Source organism: Polypterus senegalus, chromosome 3 (assembly GCF_016835505.1).
Source record: "Polypterus senegalus isolate Bchr_013 chromosome 3, ASM1683550v1, whole genome shotgun sequence".
NCBI lineage: Eukaryota > Metazoa > Chordata > Cladistia > Polypteriformes > Polypteridae > Polypterus > Polypterus senegalus.
This window is the reverse complement of record NC_053156.1, coordinates 54534494-54557669: the sequence shown is the minus strand read 5'-3', so window position 1 is coordinate 54557669 and position 23176 is coordinate 54534494. Positions and strand designations below refer to the sequence as shown.

At 38.8% G+C, this 23176-nt stretch overlaps 1 protein-coding gene across 4 annotated transcripts in view; it reads right to left on the bottom strand.

The window, feature by feature from the left end:
- mink1 (misshapen-like kinase 1) overlaps positions 1-23176 on the bottom strand; it is a 232261-nt gene that overhangs the window by 89191 nt on the left and 119894 nt on the right. For 2 of the 4 annotated variants that reach the window (XM_039747227.1, XM_039747228.1), the window contains exons 12-17: positions 18596-18706; positions 15781-15867; positions 9459-9668; positions 3299-3478; positions 2881-3159; positions 2640-2719 (exon numbers count right to left, since the gene is read on the bottom strand). In XM_039747227.1, the coding sequence (XP_039603161.1) occupies positions 2640-2719; positions 2881-3159; positions 3299-3478; positions 9459-9668; positions 15781-15867; positions 18596-18706 (947 nt within the window). The remainder of the gene's footprint in view (positions 1-2639; positions 2720-2880; positions 3160-3298; positions 3479-9458; positions 9669-15780; positions 15868-18595; positions 18707-23176) is intronic. The other 2 variants (XM_039747229.1, XM_039747230.1) reach the window with 1 other exon arrangement.

Here is a 23176-nt window from a genome sequence, read left to right as displayed (position 1 = left end):
GTTGATCAAGCACATTGACCCCACATAGAAATGGGAAAAGAAGAAATATCACAAACGAAATGCTGTAACTTTATTGATTCAAACTGCCTTCAAGTCAGCAGAGACGCTGGAGAATCATAAAACAATAAGGTAAGCATGCTTAATAGAACACTAGCCACTTCAAAAAATAATGTTCCAACCATGCATGTGTCAATCAAATACCAACGACAAGTCACATGGCAAAAAATTAATTATGATTTGATCTGTAGATTTGATACAATCCGACCTTTATACAATAAGGCAACATGCAACTGTCTCTTCTATTTTCTGCTTCTTCCAAATAAAGAAAACCTTTTTCAGATTAGCTGAAGGCGGCCATGAAAATTGAAAAAGATATGTTTATTAAAATAGAAGTTGTATTACAATTAGTTCAAGTTATTTGTGTGGCAATTTTGACTAAAATAGCACGTAAACATTGCAAACACTTCTTATGTACCTTAACATCACTGACATGAACCAGTAATTTCAATGGTTCCACAATAATAGCATTAAGAATCAACTGACTAAAAACTTGCTTGTTTTTAGTACCTTTTGTCATATTTATTCCATAAGTAATAGAATTTAAGAAATGCTTAAGAATTTTCAGTGTTCCATTGAATCCTACACAGTCATTATTTTAACCCACTGATGCAATTATGAGGACGCTCAAATTTTTCAATGTAGAACCAACATATTGTATGTGATTAGTAGCACTCGAATAGAAAAATAAATCTCATTAGCAAAAGAGAATACAAACGTTTCCCCTGGTGCCCCATCCACTGTTGGTCTAGTCTGTCATGCATAAAACTAGGCTATTTTTCACACAATAAACAGCATGACTGTTGCTTACTTGCACAATTGATATATTTTATAGGAGATACAGACTAACATATTATAAACTATCTTCTTGCAGAGTCTCTCTTATTAGATCCTGTGTGTGTAATGACTATACCACATTAAAAAAAAATTTCAAAAGCAAATATACAGAATCCATCGTGAAATAAATTAGACTGTTTGAAAGCAACAAAAGACCTGTGACTAATGCTCTGACAGAACGCTCAGAAGACTCTTTAAGAATTCTTCTAGTGTGGATGGATAAACATGTAGATTTTAGTAGATTTAGTAGGTTTTATAAGCCCAAGATTTTTGACATAGCACATATATTATTTTTGCAATTGTTATGGATGGTTTTTCATATTTTAGTGTAAAAAAATTCACATACTTGGCAAAAGGGCAGTAGAAGAAAATTGATACATTTCATAAGACTGAGAATCAGCTACATTTAATTCACATATTATGGAGGGAAGAAAAAAATGTTGAGATCTTTTTTCCAAAATTGAAAACTTGTACAGGGTGATTCAAAAAGATTTATCCAATTTCGAAGTGGCATATTTTTATTGTTTCTGACTGTCACCAGAAGATGGCTTCCTTCAGTCTGCGAGGAGATGGCAACCCCTAAGCAAAAAGCATTTTGCATTCTCTACTTCAATAAGAGTGAATCCGTCATAACTGTGCAACATGATTTTCATTGGCACTGAACCTCCAACAACTCAAAGCATTCTTCGTGGTACCAACAATTTCAACAAAAAGGTTGTTTATGACGAAAACATTCAATGAATCCAAGCGAGTTTCCAATGCAGCTCAGGCAAGTCTATTAGACGTGCCAGCCGAGAATTATCACTCCCTCAGATGACTGTTTGGCGTGTCTTGAGGTGACGGTTGGTGATGAAACCATACAAATTACAATTTTTGCAAGCCCTAAAACCGGAAGATAGACACACTTGGAATTTTGTGAGTTTATGCTTGAGAATGCAGAAGACGACAATTTTCATCAGCGTTTGGTGTTCAGTGATGAAGCAACTTTTCATCTAAGTGGTAAGGTGAACTGTCACAATGTGAGAATATGGGGTGAAGAGAACCTCAATGCAACAGTTAAGCATTTGAGAGACTCCCCAAAACTTAATGTTTTCTGTGCTTTGGCATTAGCTTAATGTTTTGGGACTTGCTAGTAAGATGTTAGAAAACCACATTTCATCATCAATACAATGGAATCTGGTACATTTGGCTCAAAAATGTTTTTGTCTTACTCTTAAGGCAAGTAGTGCTTTATAATCTTTTCAAACATTATAAATCTTTTACTACACCTGTGTGATCTATAATAAATTGTCAGAAATAAATTTAATCTCACGTTTGTAATTGTACCCTCAGACATACTAATATGCAACCTACAATGAATGTGAGTTCCTACTTTGCATCTGTGTCTGGTATTGCTGCTGGATCAACTGTTATTTAGAGGTATAATACACATTTGATTTATACTTAGTGGTATTTTCTATTATTAATATTATGGAGAAGGGGTGGAGGGTTTAAATAGACTATGGGCCATATAATGCAATTTAAATTAAATATAAGCATATCTTCGCAAACTGAGTCCTAACACTTAAAATGAAAATAACCGCATGTAATTTTTTTTCACTGCAATCACTGCGGTTTACATTTTATTGCTTATGCATAATGACAATGTAGACAGATTTTAGGATCATTTATAATAAAAAGAAGAAAACTGTCCTAAAATTCTGAAATAAAGTGAGATATAAAAATTTAAAAAATCTAATTCTAACCTCGCTCTAACCGCCTGCCTTGTGCCAGATGCCAAACTGGTGTTAAGTGCTGTTGCAATGGAGGTGGTTCGCTGTGGAACCTAAAATAATCAAAAAAAAAAATTAGTCAAAGAAACAGCAGTTACAGACAATGTCAACTTTGAGGGCAGAGAACATACCATTCTTGAATTTCTGTAATTAAAATACTTAACCTTAGCAGGTAGATCATATGCATGATTTTAACAGGTTGTTGGTATTTTACCTTTGGTGGCTGTTCAGTATCTCCTATCTTCACCCAAGGGCTTCTATCATTATCAGAGGGCCTCGGTGGAGGAGTGGGCATCTCTGAAGTTGGGTCAGAATTCTGACGGACCATCTCTCCACGTGAGGCGTGTCGACCAGAGGGACCATGAACTGGACTGGGTGCTGGGTCTTGTGTAGGGAAAGCAGCAAGGTTCCTCGTAGGCTGATCTTGGAGTGACTGTGAACGGGGAACTGGGGCACCATATGGCTTTAATGGCACCAGGTGAGCCATCTGCAACTAGAATTTAAGGATAACAAACAGCTTCAAAGTTTATCTATTCTCCAAACCAAACTGTTAAACAAAAAAGAGCCTTATTCTATTACAGAGCTTATCCATTTGTGGGTTCAACATATGACTCCTAATCACAGTCATTTACCTTGTTCTGACCACCTTGTGGCTCTACAGGGCGTTGCATGGGTGGAGTCTGTGCTGCTTGCGTAACCCCAGATTGAATGGATTCTGATCTTGACTGCAAAGATGGATCCGATACAGTGGTGCCCATTTTCGGCTTGGTACTTGGAGAATTCTGTCGGTTCAGCTTTGAACGTTCCTCTACCTGAGACAAAGATTCAGATCAATCAGCATTGTATTCCTTTATTAACATTAGCCTTTTATGGGTGGGTCTGGGATTGGGAGGCAAGGGTGATTTCTTTAAGTAATATTATATATTTCACTTCAAAAATGCTCTCATTGTTCAGTTCACCAGGAGCTCAGTTTAGTAACAGTTTCTGAAAAACTTTACTCAGTAATTTTCTAGCTAAATGAATTTGAATTGAGCAGTGCAACATTTTTGTGCTGAAATGTAACTTACTTTAAAATACAACTAGTATTTCCAAGACTAGACAGTCTTGGACTCACAATCCCTCCTAACCCATTAACAGCTGTGTTTGGGGTTCTTCCAGAGGGTCTTAAAGTGGAGAAAGACAAACAAATTGTGATTGCATTCACTACACTGTTGGCACGCAGACTTATTCTGATAAACTGGAAGAACCCAAACTCTCCTCTTTTAAGTCAGTGGGAAACTGATGTGTTATATTATTTAAAATTGGAAAAAATCAAATACTCAGTTAGAGGATCTGTGCAGACTTTTTTCAAAACATGGCAGGATCTAATCAGTAATATTTTGAAATGATTTTATAAAGCACAGAGAATTTGTTGATTTAGGTATTTTTAAAAGCCTTAAATTTTACACCGTTTGGCTTGCTCTCTCTCTCAAGGGTGGGGATCGATCTGTTCTTAGCATAATTCTTTTTTGTAAAAACTTGATTGCTATGTATTGATTGTAATAAAATTAATAAATAAATAAAAAAAATAAATAAATAAATAAATAAAATACAACTAGTGAATAATCATTTCTTAAACTTGCTTCAGCTTGATAGTGTTCGAGAATCATATCTGTCTACAGCTCCAACTTCAAATTGGAAAAAGCCAATAGATTTACAGAATGCAACCTTACATAATTGTTATATTAAAGAAAATGATAAGATTAAAAAACATGATGTATTAAAAAAGCAGCCAATATTAAGCTCATATCAGTAAGCCTCTCTTTAATATGTCAATGACAACAACAAAAATTAAAGCAAAAATTGCAAATGCAATAAAAAGATGTCAATAAGGTACAGAGGCCAATGTATTAATTCTCAGATTGGCATAGCATATTAGACACATGCCTGTCAAAGTAAAAATTAAATGATCAAAACATCTGTTGACCTTAAATGCACTGATTTAATTGAAATACAAATTTCTTAAATGGGCATACATTAAAACTTGTCCTAAATTGTTCCAACACCATCAATGACTTGATAACGGTGTTTTTCAACTGGTGTACCATAAAGATACCAGTGTAATGCAATTGAGTCCAGACATGAGAGGGGTGTACTCCTCAGCTGGTGGGGACCTGTCCAAGGAGGACAGGATTCTATGGAGAAGTTGACATAAAAGCAGCTTTGTGATCACTATTTTGCGGACACAGCACTTAGAGAGAACTTTAACAGCCAGGAGACGTGTCGGGGGCCAATCTGCCTGCGTGCGTGTTCACCAGTGACTTTTGCAGAGCCAAGGGCCAGTGGACATACAAGTTGCAAATGGCAATCTCTTAAGCAGCTTTTTTTGCTGACCCCTGCCCCACCCCTATGGACAGTTTAGCACATCAAAAAGACTTCATGTTTTTGTGGATGGTAGAAACATTGTGTGCTTTGGAATTTTTTGGGTTATAAAAAGTGTGCCACCAGAGAAAAAAGGCTGGAAAACACTGCTCTACCTACATCTTTGCTCCAGGCACGCTAAAAAAAAAAAAATCTTCATAGCTGCTAGTGCGCTTAAAAACTTACACCATGCATTACTTGGATGGTTATGTTGTATTCTTTGAACAAATTAGCAAAGATACTACAAACTAGAATAATGGGTAGAGATAATCGTTTCACTTTTATTTCGTGGACTTTAACACATTACTTTAACATGGCCTTTTTATAACTTCACTTTAACTTAATACTGATACTCTGTATGTTCAATTCTTCATAATAACTATTCACAGTGGCTCCAAAATCCGTACTGACCCCTACTCTCTCTTCTGTTTCTTTTTCCGGTTTCTTTGTGGTGGCGGCCTGTGCCACCACCACCTACTCAAAGCATCATGATGCACCAACATTGATGGACTGAAAGCCAGAAGTCTACGTGACCATCATCATCAGGTCCTTCCATGAAAACCCTAAATACAAAGAGGACTGTTTGATTTATGTTAGGTAGATTGCCCAGAGGGGACTGGGCGGTCTCTTGGTCTGGAACCCCTACAGATTTTATTTTTTTTCTCAAGCCTTTGGAGTTTTTTTTTGTTTTTTCTGTCCACCCTGGCCATCGGACCTTACTCTTATTCTATGTTAATTAATGTTGACTTATGTTTATTTTTTATTGTCTTCTATTTTTCTATTCATTTTGTAAAGCACTTTGAGTTACATTTTTTTGTATGAATATGTGCTATATAAATAAATGTTGATTGATTGATTGATTGACTTTTGTCATTATATTAGGGTAGTCAGAACTGTAAGCTACCTCACGTTTATGCTATGATTCAGATCCCTATATATCCCTCTATATCTCTATACATGTAGTCATTGAATGGCTATAAAAAAAATAAACAAGGTATGATTACCACAGCATTTCAACAATATTTATTTTCTATTTTCAGTAAGGACTTTAAATATGTGGACACTTTGAATATAACTGGCCTTGTATTTGTATGGAATACAAATAACTATCTTTAACATAACATATAAAACAACTCAATTTAATAAATAAAAAAAAAATACGAGTAGGCCTATTACATTCACATTAAGTAAAAGAAAACAGAACCATCTGAATAAAACTAAAAAGTGCACTTCTTTGCAATTGTCCCATCAGAAAAGTTTTATGTTGCCCCAAAATCTATGCTATTTTAATTGAACTGTCATTTGAATTCTGCTGGGCAATAAATGAATGCGAGAGGACTCTGGTGGACCCATTGTAGAGGACTCTCAGTTCGGTTATTTTACATGCCCTCACTTCAGACTGCCACGCACGTATTTGCACAAATGATGGGTGTTTTCACACAATGGCACTTCATAGTGCTACTTTTTACTAAAGCCACGATTTTAGAACACATAAGACAAACTGGTTTTGAACTACCCATATGAAGAATGAACATATACTGGGTTGTCAATTCATCTTTAAAGGTTCAGTATTCTGCATCTACTTTACTTTATTCGGAACAAGTCATGCTCCCTGTCACTTTTTCACTTCTGTTAATTTCTTCTGCAGCAGCCACATGTTTTACCTATGCATTGTAACAATCACACAGATTCTTTCTCCTTTGATTGACAAGAATAGACGCACACAGCTCAAGAAATAACAAAAAAAAAATTGCTGCATGAGTGTCATCAGTCATTCTCATTCATTGACAGGCAGGCAAAACAACTTGGCAGGTGGGCCGAAGCACCAAATGCCACCTTTGAGTTCCAAGAAGAGAGACAGAATAGGTGAGGGTTAGTATCCAATTATATCATGTTACTTATGTTTAGTGCTAAGGACTAACAACAGAGATGCAGTCTGTACAGTTAATCAGCAGCTCTAGGCAGGATATGCTAAACTGAAGTAGTGAGTCTTAAGCCGGGATTTAAAAGCTGAGACCGAAGGGGTATCTCTTATAGTAGCAGGCAGACCATTCTACAGTTTAGGGGCCCTGTAACTAAAAGCTCGACCTCCCACTGTTATTTTATTAATCCTTGGAATCATAAGCAGGCGGGCATTACAGTACAGTAAAAAAAGGTGAAGGCTGAGATGGACAATTGCATAAGAACATTAGAATCTGTTTCTCAAATTACAGACACCTTATTGGGCCTCTTTAAATATATGCCAGATTCCACTGTCATCAGAAAAAAGACAACTCTTTGACAACAGGTCCTTCCATGAAAACCCTAAATACAAAGAGGACTGTTTGACTAATGTTAGGTAGATTGCCCAGAGTTGACTGGGCGGTCTCTTGGTCTGGAACCCCTACAGATTTTATTTTTTTCTCCAGCCTTTGGAGTGTTTTTTTGTTTTTTCTGTCCACCCTGGCCATCGGACCTTACTCTTATTCTATGTTAATTAATATTGACTTATGTTTATTTTTTATTGTGTCTTCTATTTTTCTATTCATTTTGTAAAGCACTTTGAGCTACATTTTTTTTGTATGAATATGTGCTATATAAATAAATGTTGATTGATTGATTGATTGATCATAAATGCAGCATTTCGTGATGCCTGTACTACAGACTTATATTGGTTTTAGTGCCACTCAGATATCTTATTTAGCAGTTATGTGAAATGACATTCATACAATCTTCTTGTAGAAACATGAACTTTTTGGGGTTGGGGGGGTTGGAAAAAAAAAAAAACAAAAGCAATTTTTTCTTTGCAACTACCGAAAGAGCAATGTTTAGTGCTATTTATTGACATGTGGCATATTGTTGTGAACCACACAATTTTAAACCTTTAAACTTATTTCATAAAAATTTTAAAATGCAAATAAAATTTTAAATACAAGTACTGCATGTGCATGTAATTATTTAGGTACACACTTATTTGTATTATTGTTTCATAATGTTAAAAAAAAAAAAAAACAAAACATGAAAATTCCACCTTGACCAAAGTACTGTTTCAGGGGTTTGCCTCATGGTCAGCCCTGGATGTGAAAATATTTCTTAACATGTTAAATAGGGCACATTAATCAAAAAAATTAATGCATTAACTTTCCCATGCCTAAAAAATTTGTAAAACAGCTCAAGTTACATTACACCATCAGTATAGTTGTCTACCTGTATACTTTCATACACACACACACATATATTTAAAAGTATTAACCTCCTTGGAAGTTTTCACATTTTATAGTTACACAACACAGAGTTTCCTTTTGTGAATCACTATCTTATTGTGGTTGAGGGGTTTGTTTATTTTTTTTTTTCCCCAAGACCCTGGGAGCTATCTTGTCTGGGGCAATTGCCCCTGGTATGGTTACCCAAGAAAAATTGGTCATAGGTGTGGGATCAGACTAAGTGCATTTCACATTGACCCCTATGAAAAATGAAATCAAGGACTCAGTAATTTTACCTGAAAAAGGGAAACTGGGGCCCTGTTCTGGAGCTAGGGCGGATGGGAAGCTTGTTGATGAGCACCTGGTAGTTGGGCCTTTACCCATGTGACCCATCCAGACACAACTTGAAAGAGCAACACGGGTCCTTCCTCCAGTGGACATACCACCTGCAGGAAGAGCCATATGAGGGTGGGAGTCGAAGGCAAGTGCCTTAGCAAACCGATCCTTAGCAACCAACACTGATTCTAGAGACATGAAATGTGACTTCTCTGGCATGGAAGTAACCCAAGCTAATGTGGGAGGTAAAGATGTGCTTTGTGGATATTGTCAGACTCACCTCAGTGCATAGCACAAGCTCTGGAACCAACTCCTGGGGAGGGGTGGGAATCTATTTCCTTGTGAAGTTGGCTCAGCTCAATGCATGTGCATGTGCATTGGGACTTTACTCCAGTTAAATGAACCATCAGACTGAAGGTCTTTCGAGCTTGTTTAGCTTTTGGGACTCAAGAGATAGCTGACAGGTACTAACAGTCCAAGCGGAGAGTGCCGATAGCAGTTCTGGATGCAAAAACTCGAGTATGGGAGGAGTTTGATAAAGCCGTAGAAAATGACTTTCAGTAAGCCTCAAAGCTATTCGGGAAACCGTCAGATGACTCAGGAGGAAGAAGCAGTACTTGCCCATGTGGTTTATAGCAGAGATAGAATGCTGCTGACTTTACCTAGGAAAATAGTTGGGTGGTGGTAAAAAACCAAAACTACCTATATACCACTGACAGGCCTTCCTTTGAGAAAGCAGAGTCAGGGGACTCAGAGAATGAATCAGCCATCACTGGAGCTGAAGTGGATGAGGTTTTCTCATTAAAACCTCTTGCAAACACAATTTATGCACCCTCTGAAACAAAAATTGCCTGTACATATGTTAGTTTCTTACCTCTCTTGCCCATGCTGGTTTGTTGCTGGGATCAATACTTTTATTGTAGTGGTACAACTGTTGCTTCTTATCTTGCTGCTGTTGTTGCTGCTGCTGCTGCTGCTTTTGCTGCTGCTGTTGCAATTGAATTAGATAAAGATGTTCCTGCTGCAACTGCCTCTGCAGCCTTTCTGACTGGCGCTGCTCCTCCAGCTGTTTGCGCTTATACTCCTATTAAAGAAACATACATGCAGCACTGTTAATAGACAAAAAGTAGCACAAGTATTTGATCACATATTGCTAGAGTTGAACGCCATTTTTACTCTATTATGTGAAAATGTCATGCATCTTTATATGCTAATGTACACATTTGTTAAAAAAATACATTTAATAATACAACTTACAACTAAGCATATATTTGCAAGTTAGAAAGCAGATCAACACTTGATGTTTGATGGTGCAAAGGCAGGCAGCTGGGAGGTGAGCCCCTGCAGAGGAGTGTTTGGACGACACATCGGTGGGGCTGAAGAAAGCGGTCGCTCCAGTTGAGCTATCATGGAGCTGGAGTGACCGGTATTGAAGACGACTGGCCGTTGTGGAGGCTTTGGGCTGGTTTAGCCCCAGTGTGAGCGCCCCGGCTGCTGGGGAAAGAACCCAAGTCTCAGTCCGGAGCACTCTGGACTTCTTGCACCATCCCCTTGTTTGTGCCTCACTGCCTAGCTCATCGGTGACATTACCGACGGTGTCGGGTTCAAGGGCTTCCAGAAGGCAGATGGGAGCATGGAGTGAATCCGCATCGTCACAGTCACATGTATCCAGTCAAAACATATTAATGCAAAGAACATGATGAATAGTTCTGTTCTTACGAATTAACTTGTTTCAAAGAAAGGCTATAATGGTAAGTCAGTTGTCTGGAATTATTTTGGATATGAAAGATTTAATGTTTAACAAATTAGTGTAAAATGCAAAGCTTGCAAAGTGATTATTGCAGTTAAAAAGTGGAATCACATCCACTTCACTTCAGTACTTAAAGTAAACCGTATAATGTAACTAGTGCAGGAATGCATTGGATAAAGAAAAGGCCTGTCCCACAAGATAAAGCTACAGTGTAGTTGTTGCCCTGCCTCAGCATGGACTACACAAGTTGTGCTCCCTACTATATATACAATTAAGACTATTACCTTAGGAACAGAGCTGCCTTGTCTGGGGCCGGAGAAAGAATATGTCAGGGCTGTCCATCTTATCCTGCAAAGGTGGCTAGGCTACAGTGAGGCTGACTGTAATGAGCAGTCAGAGGGATATCAAAACCCATTAATGGCAATGTCTAACCACGAGCAAGTCACTTCACCTCTGTGTGCTCCAACACAAAAAAAACTGAACCAGCTGTACCTCAAATGATGCAAGTCACCTTGGATAAAGGCGTCAGCATTTATTTTATATTCTAATATAGAACAAGGCACAAAATCATTTTAACTATAGAGATACTATTAAAAAAAAGCAATTGCATATGATTTCTGTTTTTGCCATGGTATCGAAAGGTATCTAGTATGATAGATTAGATAGATAGATAAGATAGATAAGATAGATACTTTATTAATCCCAAGGGGAAATTCACATAATCCAGCAATAGTATACTGATACAAAGAAACAATATTAAATTAAATAGTAATAAAATGAAAAAATGAAAAAAATAAAAATAAAATTAATGTTAGCATTTACTCCCCCGGGTGGAATTGAAGAGTCGCAAAGTGTGGGGGAGGAACAATCTCCTCAGTCTGTCAGTGGAGCAGGACAGTGACAAAAGTCTGTCACTGAAGCTACTCCTCTGCCTGGAGATGACACTGTTCAGTGGATGCAGTGGATTCTTCATGATTGACAGGAGTTTGCTTAATGCCCGTCGCTCTGCCACAGATGTTAAACTGTCCAACTTTACTCCTACAATAGAGCCTGCCTTCTTAACAAGTTTGTCCAGGCGTGAGGCGTCTTTCATCTTTATGCTGCCACCCCAGCACACCACTGCGTAGAAGAGGGCACTCGCCACAACCGTCTGGTAGAATATCTGCAGCATCTTACTGCAGATGTTGAAGGATGCCAACCTTCTCAGAAAGTATAGTCTGCTCTGACCTTTCTTACATAGAGCATCAGTATTGGCAGTCCAGTCCAATTTGTCATCCAGCTGCACTCCCAGATATTTATAGGTCTGCACCCTCTGCACACAGTCACCTCTGATGATCACAGGGTCCATGAGGGGCCTGGGCCTCCTAAAATCCACCACCAGCTCCTTGGTCTTGCTGGTGTTAAGGTGTAAGTGGTTTGAGTGCACCATTTAACAAAGTCTTTGATTAACTTTCTGTACTCCTCCTCCTGCCCACACCTGATGCAGCCCACAATAGCAGTGTCATCAGCGAACTTTTGCACGTGGCAGGACTCCGAGTCATATTGGAAGTCTGATGTATATAGATTGAACAGGACCGGAGAAAGTACAGTCCCTGCGGCGCCCCTGTATTGCTGAACACAATGTCAGACCTGCAGTTCCCAAGGCGCACATATTGAGGTCTGTCTGTAAGATAGTCCACAATCCATGCCACCAGGTGTGAGTCTACTCCCATCTCAGTCAGCTTGTCTCTAAGGAGCAGAGGTTGGATGGTGTTGAAGGCGCTAGAGAAGTCCAAAACATAATTCTTACAGCACCACTGCCTCTGTCCAGGTGGGAGAGGGATCGTGTAGCATATAGATGATGGCATCCTCCGCTCCCACCTTCTCCTGGTATGCGAACTGCAGAGGGTCGAGGCGTGGCGGACCTGTGGCCTCAGGTGGTGAAGCAGCAGCCGCTCCATGGTCTTCATCAGATGTGACGTCAGAGCAACAGGCGGAAGTCATTCAGCTCACTAGGACGTGATACCTTTGGGACAGGGGTGATACAAGATGTTTTCCAAAGCCTTGGGACTCTCCCTGTTCCAGGCTCAGGTTGAAGATGCGCTGTAGAGGACTCCCCAGTTCCAACGCACATGCCTTCAGCAGTCGTGGCGATACACCATCTGGACCCGCTGCTTTGCTGGCACAAAGTCTTTTCAGCTCTCTGCTCACATGGGCTGCTGTAATTGTGGGTGGGGATGTCTCACCTATGCTGGTATCAGCAGAAGGATGGTTGGAGGATGCAGTACTCGAGGTGAGAGTGGGTTACTGTGATCAAACCTATTAAAGAAGTTGTTCATTTGGTTTGCTCTCTCCACGTCTGTCTCGATGGCGGCACCCGCTCGAGCTGCAGCCAGTGATAATCTTCATCCCATCCCACACTTCCTTCATGCTGTTGTTCTGCAACTTCTGCTCCAGCTTTCTCCTGTACTGCTCTTTCGCCGCCCTGAGCTGGACTCGGAGTTCCTTCTGCACGCGCTTGAGCTCATGCTGATCACCACCTTTAAAAGCCCTTTTCTTCTGGTTCAAAAGGCCCTTGATGTCACTTGTAACCCATGGCTTGTTGTTAGCATAGCAGCATACTGTTCTTACTGGAACTACAATGTCCATACAGAAGTTGATGTAATCAGTTGTGCATTCAACAGCCTCTTCAATGTTCTCACTATGTGACCCAAGCAATATATCCCAGTCTGTAGTTCCAAAGCAGTCTCTCAGAGCCTGCTCTGCCTCAGGGACCACTTCCTGAATGAGCGTGTAGTTGTAGGTAGCCCTCACTCTTGGTTTGTATTGAGGCTGAAGCAGAACCAGGTTATGATCTGCTTTCCCAAGCGCAGGCAGCGGGTGGCGCTGTATGTCTTTAATGTTTGCATACAGGTAGTCCCGTTTCCCCGAGTGTTACAATCCACATACTGGGAGAAGGCAGGTAATGTTTTGTCCAGCGTTACATGGTTAAAGTCTCCAGCGATTAGCACAAGTGCCTCAGGGTGCTGCGTTTGTAACTTAGCAACTGCGGAATGGATGATGTCACTCGCCATCTCGCGTTCGCTTGAGGGGATGTAAACAATAACAACAATCACGTGTCCAAACTCTCTGGGCAAGTAATAGGGGCGCAGACTTACGGCCAACAGTTCCATGTCCCTGCAGCAATTGGAGATTTTAACGTTTGCATGTCCTGAGTTGCACCACTTTGTACTGACCTCCTCCTTTCTTCTTTCCGCAGGTACTTGCGTCTCTGTCTGCTCTAACTGTGCTCAACCCGGGTAGCTCCACGTTAGCATCTGGGATGGTAGTCGTTAGCCATGTTTCACTAAAACACAGCAAGCTGCATTCTCTGTAGGTTCTGACATTTTTCACCAGCACAGCCAGTTCGTCGATCTTATTTGGTAGTGAGTTTACATTTCCCAGGATCACAGAAGGCACCGACGGTTTATAACGCCATTTTCTCTCAAGTTGTCTCGATTTAATCTTATCTTTTATCTTTGCGCCGCTCGGCTGGCCCGATATCGTCTTCTTACCTCGTCAGGTAAATAAGGAACCACACCGGTATAAGCATTTCTTCTCAGTGCTTTAAGCTGACTACTTGAATAGGCGATTCTCGGAGTGTAAAAATCCATGTCAAGTAGTAAAATAGTAAAAAGTGTCCAGGGAGCAATTCCACATAAAAGAAAGTGGTAGAAGTGATCAGTGAAACAGAGAAAAATAGAGATAAAAAGGTAAAATGATAAAGTCATATACGGAGCTGCTGGAAAGGCTGACACTCGGATGCAGCGCCAGAACAAGAATGATTGGTACTGAATAGTAAAATTCTGGTATTGTGAAATCCTTAGATCTGACCTGTTCTGCTAGGCTTAAAAAATGACAAAGGAGTGCTCTGGGAAAAAGGCATTACCTACCCTTCTGTATTAAAGACAGACAAGTAGTTTTAGATGTAAAATTCTGCTTAATTATTAATTAAGCAGCATCATTTAGGTAAAAGTAACTTGCTTTCAAATAAAACAGGACCACATATCTTTATATAAAAAAAAAAAAAACACAAACAAAAAAAACATTTCAGCTTATCCCTTTATATGTGTGTAGTAAAAACAATCAAAACATGAATATGTCTCTACAAACTTGAGTTTCAAATTTTCTAAAGAAAAAAAACAATCTGACAACGCAAAAACCACTTATGCAAAGTTCTTTTACAAGCATAGGAGAGAAAAGAGCTTAAATAATAAGACAAGTGCAATTTAACGTAACAAAGGCAGGATATACAGGGTACAGACAATACAACAGAAACAACTTACAGCATATTAATCACGTAACAAAAAAGGAAGGTCCAATCCTTTACCTTACTTTTTTTTTTGGAATTCTGCCATGCACAAGGTTCGAACAGTGTGAAGTGGCATTTACCAGCTTTCTTTAAATAAGAGAAGCCTTCAGCTCCCTAAGGGACGAGGAAGGTAGAAATCCATTCTATACTCTACTCTCCAGAAGTTAACACAAAAGCTCAGTGATGTTTATATCTGGAGATTAAGGAGGCCACAGAAGTAACTACTTTTGTGTTTGGAGGCGTCATCATTCTGTAATAGGGGAAGATCATGAACCAACAGTTTTTGTACCATATGGCATACCTGGCCTCATTCTTTGGCTGTTGAATGACTATGACTTTGAACCTAATGATTTCCGTAAGATGGTTGCCCATTCAATTAAGCATTCCCCACCATGTTTAACAATTGGTAACACACATTGTGTTAAAGGCATCCTTTGGCTGTCTCCAAATGTAGAAACATACGGACACAGGAAACAGTGGGAAAAGATTAGTATTCAGACAAGACTACATTTAGGCATTGCTCAGTGGGGGCCAGGTTTTATCCTTCTAATATACCTTTGCTCATTGGCCTTGGCTAAAATTGGCTTATAATGTGCAGGTTTTATTGAGAATGGCTTACAGAAATCGCGATTCAATTCTGTGGTAATTTCTGAGGCTATACTTTTATAGTACTTGACAAGTATAAAGTCTTCATCTATCCATCTGGGTAATCCTCAAATTATGATAACTTTCTCTCTTCAGTTTGTTCATGCTTGGCATATGCAGTCATTTTTGAGACTATTTCTCATGACACTTGAGTATATTTTTTTACTTTATTGATAAAAGAATCTGGGATTTAGGCACAGTCTATATGGCCTTTTTGAACTTTTGGAACCTTCATGACGTTTTGAAAACTTGCATATCAAAGTGCTAACCATTAGGCCTGTTTTATGCCTTTGACACACCATGGGTCATCAACTTAAGCACCTTTTTAATGCTGTGTTTCTGTTATTTTGTACGATCCCTACAGAATATACATTAAGTATCCAAAAATGAGATGCATGAATGATTAACACCAGAGTTTCTCCTAAAACAGACAAATGGAAAATACACAAGGTCTCTGCCGCTGCTAATTACCATCAGCAAAGCCTGTTCTTGCAGCAGCTGTTGTTGGAGGATTTCTAACTGTCTCTGTTCCTCCTCCAACTTATTTCTTATGAATTCCTACAGAAAGAAGGAGACAGAAAAACACGGATAGCAGAGAGAAGGAATTAAATGTAGTATACAGAATGAAGAAGGTAAATACATCTATTAGTTTGTGCTACAACAGATGTATAGTTAAACTACCAAAATAACCTCTCTCTGGTGCAAGATAAATTTAAGATATGTGCCTTAAAAAAAAGATCAAACAAACCCTAAAATATTCAAATAAGTGTCAAAAAATACTCCATCAGCATCAAGGAGAAAAAAAAAAAAATCTTTTGAAGCTAACAACCAAAATATTTTATATATTATATATATATATATATATATATATATATATATATATATATATATATATATATATATATATATATATATATATATATATATATATATATATATATATATATATATATATATATATATAAACTGCTCAAAAATTAAAGGAACACTTTGAAAACACATCAGATCTCAATGGGAAAAAGAAATCCTCCTGGATATCTATACTGATATAGACTGGGTAATGTGTTAGGAACGAAAGGATGCCACATCATTTGATGGAAATGAAAATGATCAACCTACAGAGCCCTGAATTCAAAGACGCCCCAAAAATCAGAGTGAAAAAATTGTGGCAGGCTAGTCCATTTTGCCAAAATTTAATTGCAGCAACTCAAAATTGTGCAGCAGCACTTTGTATGGCCCCTGTGTTCTTGTATACATGCCTGACAACATCGGTGCATGCTTCTAATGAGATGACAGATGGTGTTGTGGGGGATCTCCTCCCAGATCTGGACCAGGGCATCACTGAGCTCCTGGACAGTCTGAGGTGCAACCTGGTGGCATTGGATGGACCAAAACATAATGTCCCAGAGTTGTTCTATTGGATTTAGGTCAGGAAAGTGTGGTGGCCAGTCAATGGTATCAATTCCTTCATCCTCCAGGAACTGCCTGCATACTCTCACCACATGAGGCCAGGAATTATCGTGCACCAGGAGCCACTGTACCAGCATAGGGTCTGACAATGAGTCCAAGGATTTCTTCCTGATACCTAATGGCAGCCAAGGTGCCTTTGTCAAGCCTGTAGCGGTCTGTGTGACCCTCCATGGATATGCCTCCCCAGACAATCATTAACCCACCACCAAACTGCTCATGCTGAATGATGTTACAGGCAGCATAATGTGCATCTGCCAATTCTGGTATTCTATGGCGAATGCCAATCGAGATGCATGCTGCTGGGCAGTGAGCTCAGGGCCCATTAGAGGACATGGGGCCCTTGGGTCACCCTCATGAAGTCTTTCTGGTTGTTTGGTCAGTGACATTCACACCAGTGGCCTGCTGGAGGTCATTTTGTAGGGCTCTGGCAGTGCTCATCCTGTTCCTCCTTGCCCAAAGGAGCAGATACTGGTCCTGCTGATGGGTTATGGACCTTCTATGGCCCTCTCCAGCTCTCCTAGAGTAACTGCTTGTCTCCTAGAATCTCCTCCATGCCCTTGAGACTGTGCAGGGAGACACAGCATACCTTCTGGCAATGACACGTATTGATGTGCCATCCTGGAGAAGTTGGACTACCTGTGCAACCTCTGTAGGGTCCAGTTATCGCCTCGTGCTACCAGTAGTGACACTGACTGTAGCCAAATGCAAAACTAGTGAAGAAACAGTCAGAAAAGATGAGGAGGGAAAAATGTCAGTGGCCTCCACCTGTTAAACCATTCCTGTTTTGGGGGTCATCTCATTGTTGCCCCTCTAGTGCATCTGTTGTTAATTTCATTAACACCACAGCAGCTGAAACTGATTAACAACCCCCTCAGACTGTCCAGGAGCTCAGTGATGCCCTGGTCCAGATCTGGGAGAAGATCCCCCACAACACCATCTGTCATCTCATTAGAAGCATGCACCGATGTTGTCAGGCATGTATACAAGAACACAGGGGCCATACAAAGTGTTGGGTACAATTTTGAGTTGCTGCAATTAAATTTTGGCAAAATGGACTAGCCTGCCACAATTTTTTCACTCTGATTTTTGGGGCGTCTTTGAATTCAGGGCTCTGTAGGTTGATCATTTTCATTTCCATCAAACGATGTGGCATCCTTTCGTTCCTAACACATTACCCAGTCTACATCAGTATAGATATCCAGGAGGATTTCTTTTTCCCATTGAGATCTGATGCGTTTTCAAAGTGTTCCTTTAATTTTTTTGAGCAGTACATATATATATATATATACATATACATATATACATACATATATACATACATATATATATATACATACATATATACATACATACATACATACATACATATATATATATATATATACATATATATATATATATACATACATACATATATATATATATATATATACATATATATATATATATATATATACATACATATATATATATATATATATATATATATATATATATATATATATATACATATATATATATATATATATATATATATATATATATATATATATATATATATATATATATATATATATATACATATATATATATATATATATATATATATATATATATATATATATATATATATATATATATATATATATATATATATATATATATATATAAAAACCCTAAAGGCCAATTACACAACTCAGAGTGGCAAAGGATAAATTGCTACATGTTGGTTAGTTCTTTATTAAACATAACATATTTCAAAAGCAAATAAAAAGCCGACACAAAAAAAGTCTCATTCAAATGTTTTGTAGATTACCTGCTCTCTTTCAGCAAGTCGGCGATCTTCCTCACGACGAATGTCCTCAATTCTTCTCTGATGATGACCTTTCTCCTGCTGCTTTGCCAATTCCCGTTCTTTACGCTGTTGCTGCACAAATGATACAGATTTCAGGTTTTTTTTATTTTATTTCTTTACTGCATCTTATTTGTAAGTGAACTAAAATGGCACACTTCAAATTTTCCGCATTGATGCAGCAATTAAATTTAACATAACTATTTCTGTAAAGTGTTATAAAACACTGTAGCATTACTAAAAACATCCTGAGAAAATACAAGCTACATGAGAACACACCCAAAAGAAACAGTTTAAGCAAAGAGCAGGCAAACTGGCTAAAACACTAGACTTCAAACTAGAGGTTGGCATTCCCACGAGAGCCAACTCAATTTTCTTGCAGTTTAGGACTGAAGTTTAATACGGGTAATCCCTAATCCGAAGTGCTTCAAAATATGAAAATTCTTTAGTACTGACATGATGCCACAAGTGTAAAATTTCACATTGGGGTCTCTTTAATAAAACCTTACTTGGATTAGAGTTTGAAAATATGCTTATGTCAAAAGGAGGATGTGAGTAACGTGCAGATTCAAAATGGATTCATTTTTTCAGAGCAAGATGAGGGAGTGGGAGATGCGAGTGTCACTTGAAGTTTAGAGTACCACAAAGCAACTACACGTGACTGGCAATCCAGGAGTGCAGAAAGGGAATTCCTGCATTAATGGAATGTTACTACTTATGTCTAATAAAGGCAGCTTCATTCTTGCTAGGTGCCCTTATTGTAGAGTTCAGTAAATTGATCTGATTACATTAAGAAAAACGGACACTGAAAATTACCTTTTTATGTTGGCAAAAACCGGTTCTATGTATGTACACCCACACCATATGAAAACTGAATGTAATGACTTCTTGATCAGCTAATGACTTTCAGCACAGGGGGCATGATTCAGTAAAGGTTAGCCGAGGTATTCCTGAACCACTGGCCAGTTCCCTGAGAAGTGGCAAGAGGTACCTGATAAAAACTTATGGGGAAAACCAAAAAAGTTCTTCAGTACAAATACATAGCATTTGCCCTCTTAAAATTTAACTAAATTACACTCTATATAGATCATATTTATTACTTTTGAGATTTAATGTGTTTGTTACATAATTGCACATAATGATAATGGCTCAGTGATAAGAATTATTATATACATGAGTTGTCATTTATCTGGATTGGCTGCATTTCCATACTGCAACATACTACACTAGGTATATACAATTATTCCAAAATCTGAAAATATCTGGTTCTAAAGCATTTTGGATTAGAGATACTCTGCCTATAAGAGTGTTAAAGAAAGATAATTCTTATGTAGAAAGGTATTTTGCTGTTCTAATTTATCATCAATGTTATGTCTTCCCTGTAAAAGAGCACGCTGCCAGCAAAAAAAAAACAAAAAAAAAAACGGTGCACAAATCTGTGATGCAGTGGTGTCTTGTTTTGGTTTTCTATGAATCATTGATGGAAATGGGGTGCAGATGCATAGCAGTTTGTAAGGAATCGTGATTACTCCCCCCTTTCTTTATATCTGTATCAACTTCCCTTCCTTGTTCAGGGTTAGCAACATGTTCAGCTGTGGTGGGCTAGATCTTAAAGTTGTGTGTGTGAATTGCACATTTTTAAATTCTAGTCATAGTGACCCACAGGCCAAAGTAGGAATATCTGTCTGTTAGGGTGACTGATTTTGTTTTTCAAAGATGACCAGGGCTGGAATATAATTGAAACATGACACATGTTTTGATATACAAAGGTTCTATATTAATGTTTCTTATAAAACGATTAGATTCTTTTACATGTCTTTTATATGATCTACTTAGTAGTCTTTTAAGGGACTTGCATGGTTGATATTTCTGTTCAATAATAAAAAAGGAAAAATAAAAACATCTATTTTTTATAGTGTACTGACAATATTTGAAGTGGAAACAAAGACCTCACTATTCACGCAAATCTGAGAGACAGACTGTGGGCCGAGGGGAGGGGGAGGCAGGACCTCAGGAATAAAGAACCAAACAGGGCCATCCTCACTCATGCACCAGCCTCCGTTCGAGTCTCTTTACCTCTCACCATGTGTTGGAGCGTACCTTCCCAATGCTTAGCTAGCGATACCTGTTTGTTTAGTAGACATCACCTAGAGACTGTTAAAGAGTAACATTTGACAGAGAAATCACAGCTGCGTGCATTTTATAATGGCCATGTGCTCTTCTCCCTACACGGGAGACAGTCTCCCTTCAGAGCTGAATGCAATCAGATACAGTGGCAAAGTTTGGCGATGGAGTGTACCTTCCTTCCGCTTGGCCTGCTATATTCTCGCCCCTGATAGGAAACCCAAAAATATTGTATATCAAGAGGCCCTCAGATACGAAAGCTATCAATACTATTTTTTTTTAATATTTTATTGATTTTTAAAAGTTTGTCCTGTTTCACTACTATGCGGGGGACAGCTAGTACATTATAAATGTCATCACTGGTTTAAAAAATGTTCTTTTCTGAAACTTTTGAAATGCCATTTCTGCTAATGATCAGTCTTCACTTAAAGCAATTTTGTGCTCTTCCAAGATAACAAGATTAAGTTCCTCATGCCAGCTAGCCTAATTGCAAATTAGGCTTCCTACTAGTTGCATACTAGTCAAAAACATATGTATTATTATTTTACTTGTCTAAAGATGTGCACTTTTGGTTTCTGGATACCTTTTGTATTGTTATATGATGTTGAACAGTAATGTAGCTCTCCCTAGTCCTCCTAGCTGTCACCAAAGTTTTTTTCCAAAAAAAGAAAAACACACAACCCTGCACTGCATGAAAGTTACACATAGCTGTTGTACATATATTAATCAAAATATGTAGGGCTACTGTTTGTTTACACAACCTAATTAAAAATCAAGACAATTTTTGGAATTTTAGAAATGTCAGCCAGACTGCTAATTTTAGGTCTTTAAAAAGGACTTTAAAATATGACATCAGGAAAAACAGGATATCTGGTCAGTTTTTATCTATATATTGTTTTTCTAGGATGGAAAAAAGCAATAGATTCACTGAATACATTGTGATAAAGGAAGAAAATACACAGATTTACTTGAATTTGTCCAATTTATTTTTCCCCCTGTCACAGGAGGCTGGGGGACAGATCCAGCCGGGATGCCTTCAAGGACCGGGAGGTGGCGTAAACGTCCCCCGGGTCACGAGGGGGCAACCGCCCTGGATCTTGAGGGGACCACAGGAAAGGAGCAAGGAGACCCAAGCCCATTGGGGCCTGTGGCCACCGCCAGGGGATGCCCTGAGCCTCATGGAGCCCAGGGAACATTTACTTCCGCCACACCCGGGAAGATGGAAGATCTTTCCAGGGACACCTGGAGTGCTTCCAGGTGCAAGGGCAGCACTTCCGCCACCAGGAAGTGCTGCCGGAAGAGTGTCATCAGGTACCTGGAGCACATCCGGGTGGGAATAAAAGGGGCCATCTCCCTACAATCAGGGAGCTAGAGTCGGGAGTGGGAGCAGGATGAAGCTCCCGTGGAGAGAGGAAAAGGCGGCCCATGGACAGTGAGAGAAAGGCCCGTATTTGGGGTGATTGGTCCTGGGAGCACTGTGTGCTTTGTGGGACTGTGTGTATTGAAAATTAACATTTGTGCTTTTATAAAGATGTGGTCTCTGTCTGGTGGTGTTCAGACGTATCTCACACCACTTACAGTATAGATTTTTAAGATTCCTATTGGCCTGATTCAAGTGCCAATTGTAAGGGAAAGCAAGAGTGCAGTCACGAGCGGAATGGAATAATCTTAGACAAGTGTGTGAGAAAGTTGTCAGGAGCAGAAGGAAATGGGATGGAATTTTTGTAGGGACAGTAATAAAACTATGATGGGAGTAGGATGGGGTAGGGGGGACAAAAAAATCAGGTACCATGCAGACCTCTACTTCAGACCATAAGGTTGCATGCTCAAAACCAACTACCGGATTAACTGGGTAAAATAAATCAATACACCTGCCACTCCATTTGTATCAAACTGGAAGCATCGAGTAGAGGTAGTGGAAACTATACAACTGGAACAACAGTGAGAATAACCTTAACCAGCAAACTCTTTGGACTCGGTTGAAACATAAAATTAACAATTTAGAGTTTATATAGCATGTAAATATCCTATATGGATAATATCTAAAACAAAATAAATTGGTCAGACCAGATAACATTTACTACAAGAACTGTAGGCATATGTTGATCATATCTATACAGTATTATTTGCATACTTTAAGCAGGATAGATAACCACCATCTTTATACATCAAATACAAGGTTGTAGACTTGGTGAAAATATTTCAAGTTAACTTAACACTTCACAGCAGGTAATTTTGCCTTTGTAAAAATAATACTGTATTTTTCTGTAACGTTGATGAGTTTCTGGCCAAAATGCAAGCTACTTTTCCCACTGGGAAATACAGTGAAAATGTTTCTTCACTGTACATCCTATTAGCACTGTTATCCACTCATAGCTTCCAGAATCAACTAATACTTGACCACTGCATGCCGTGTGTGGG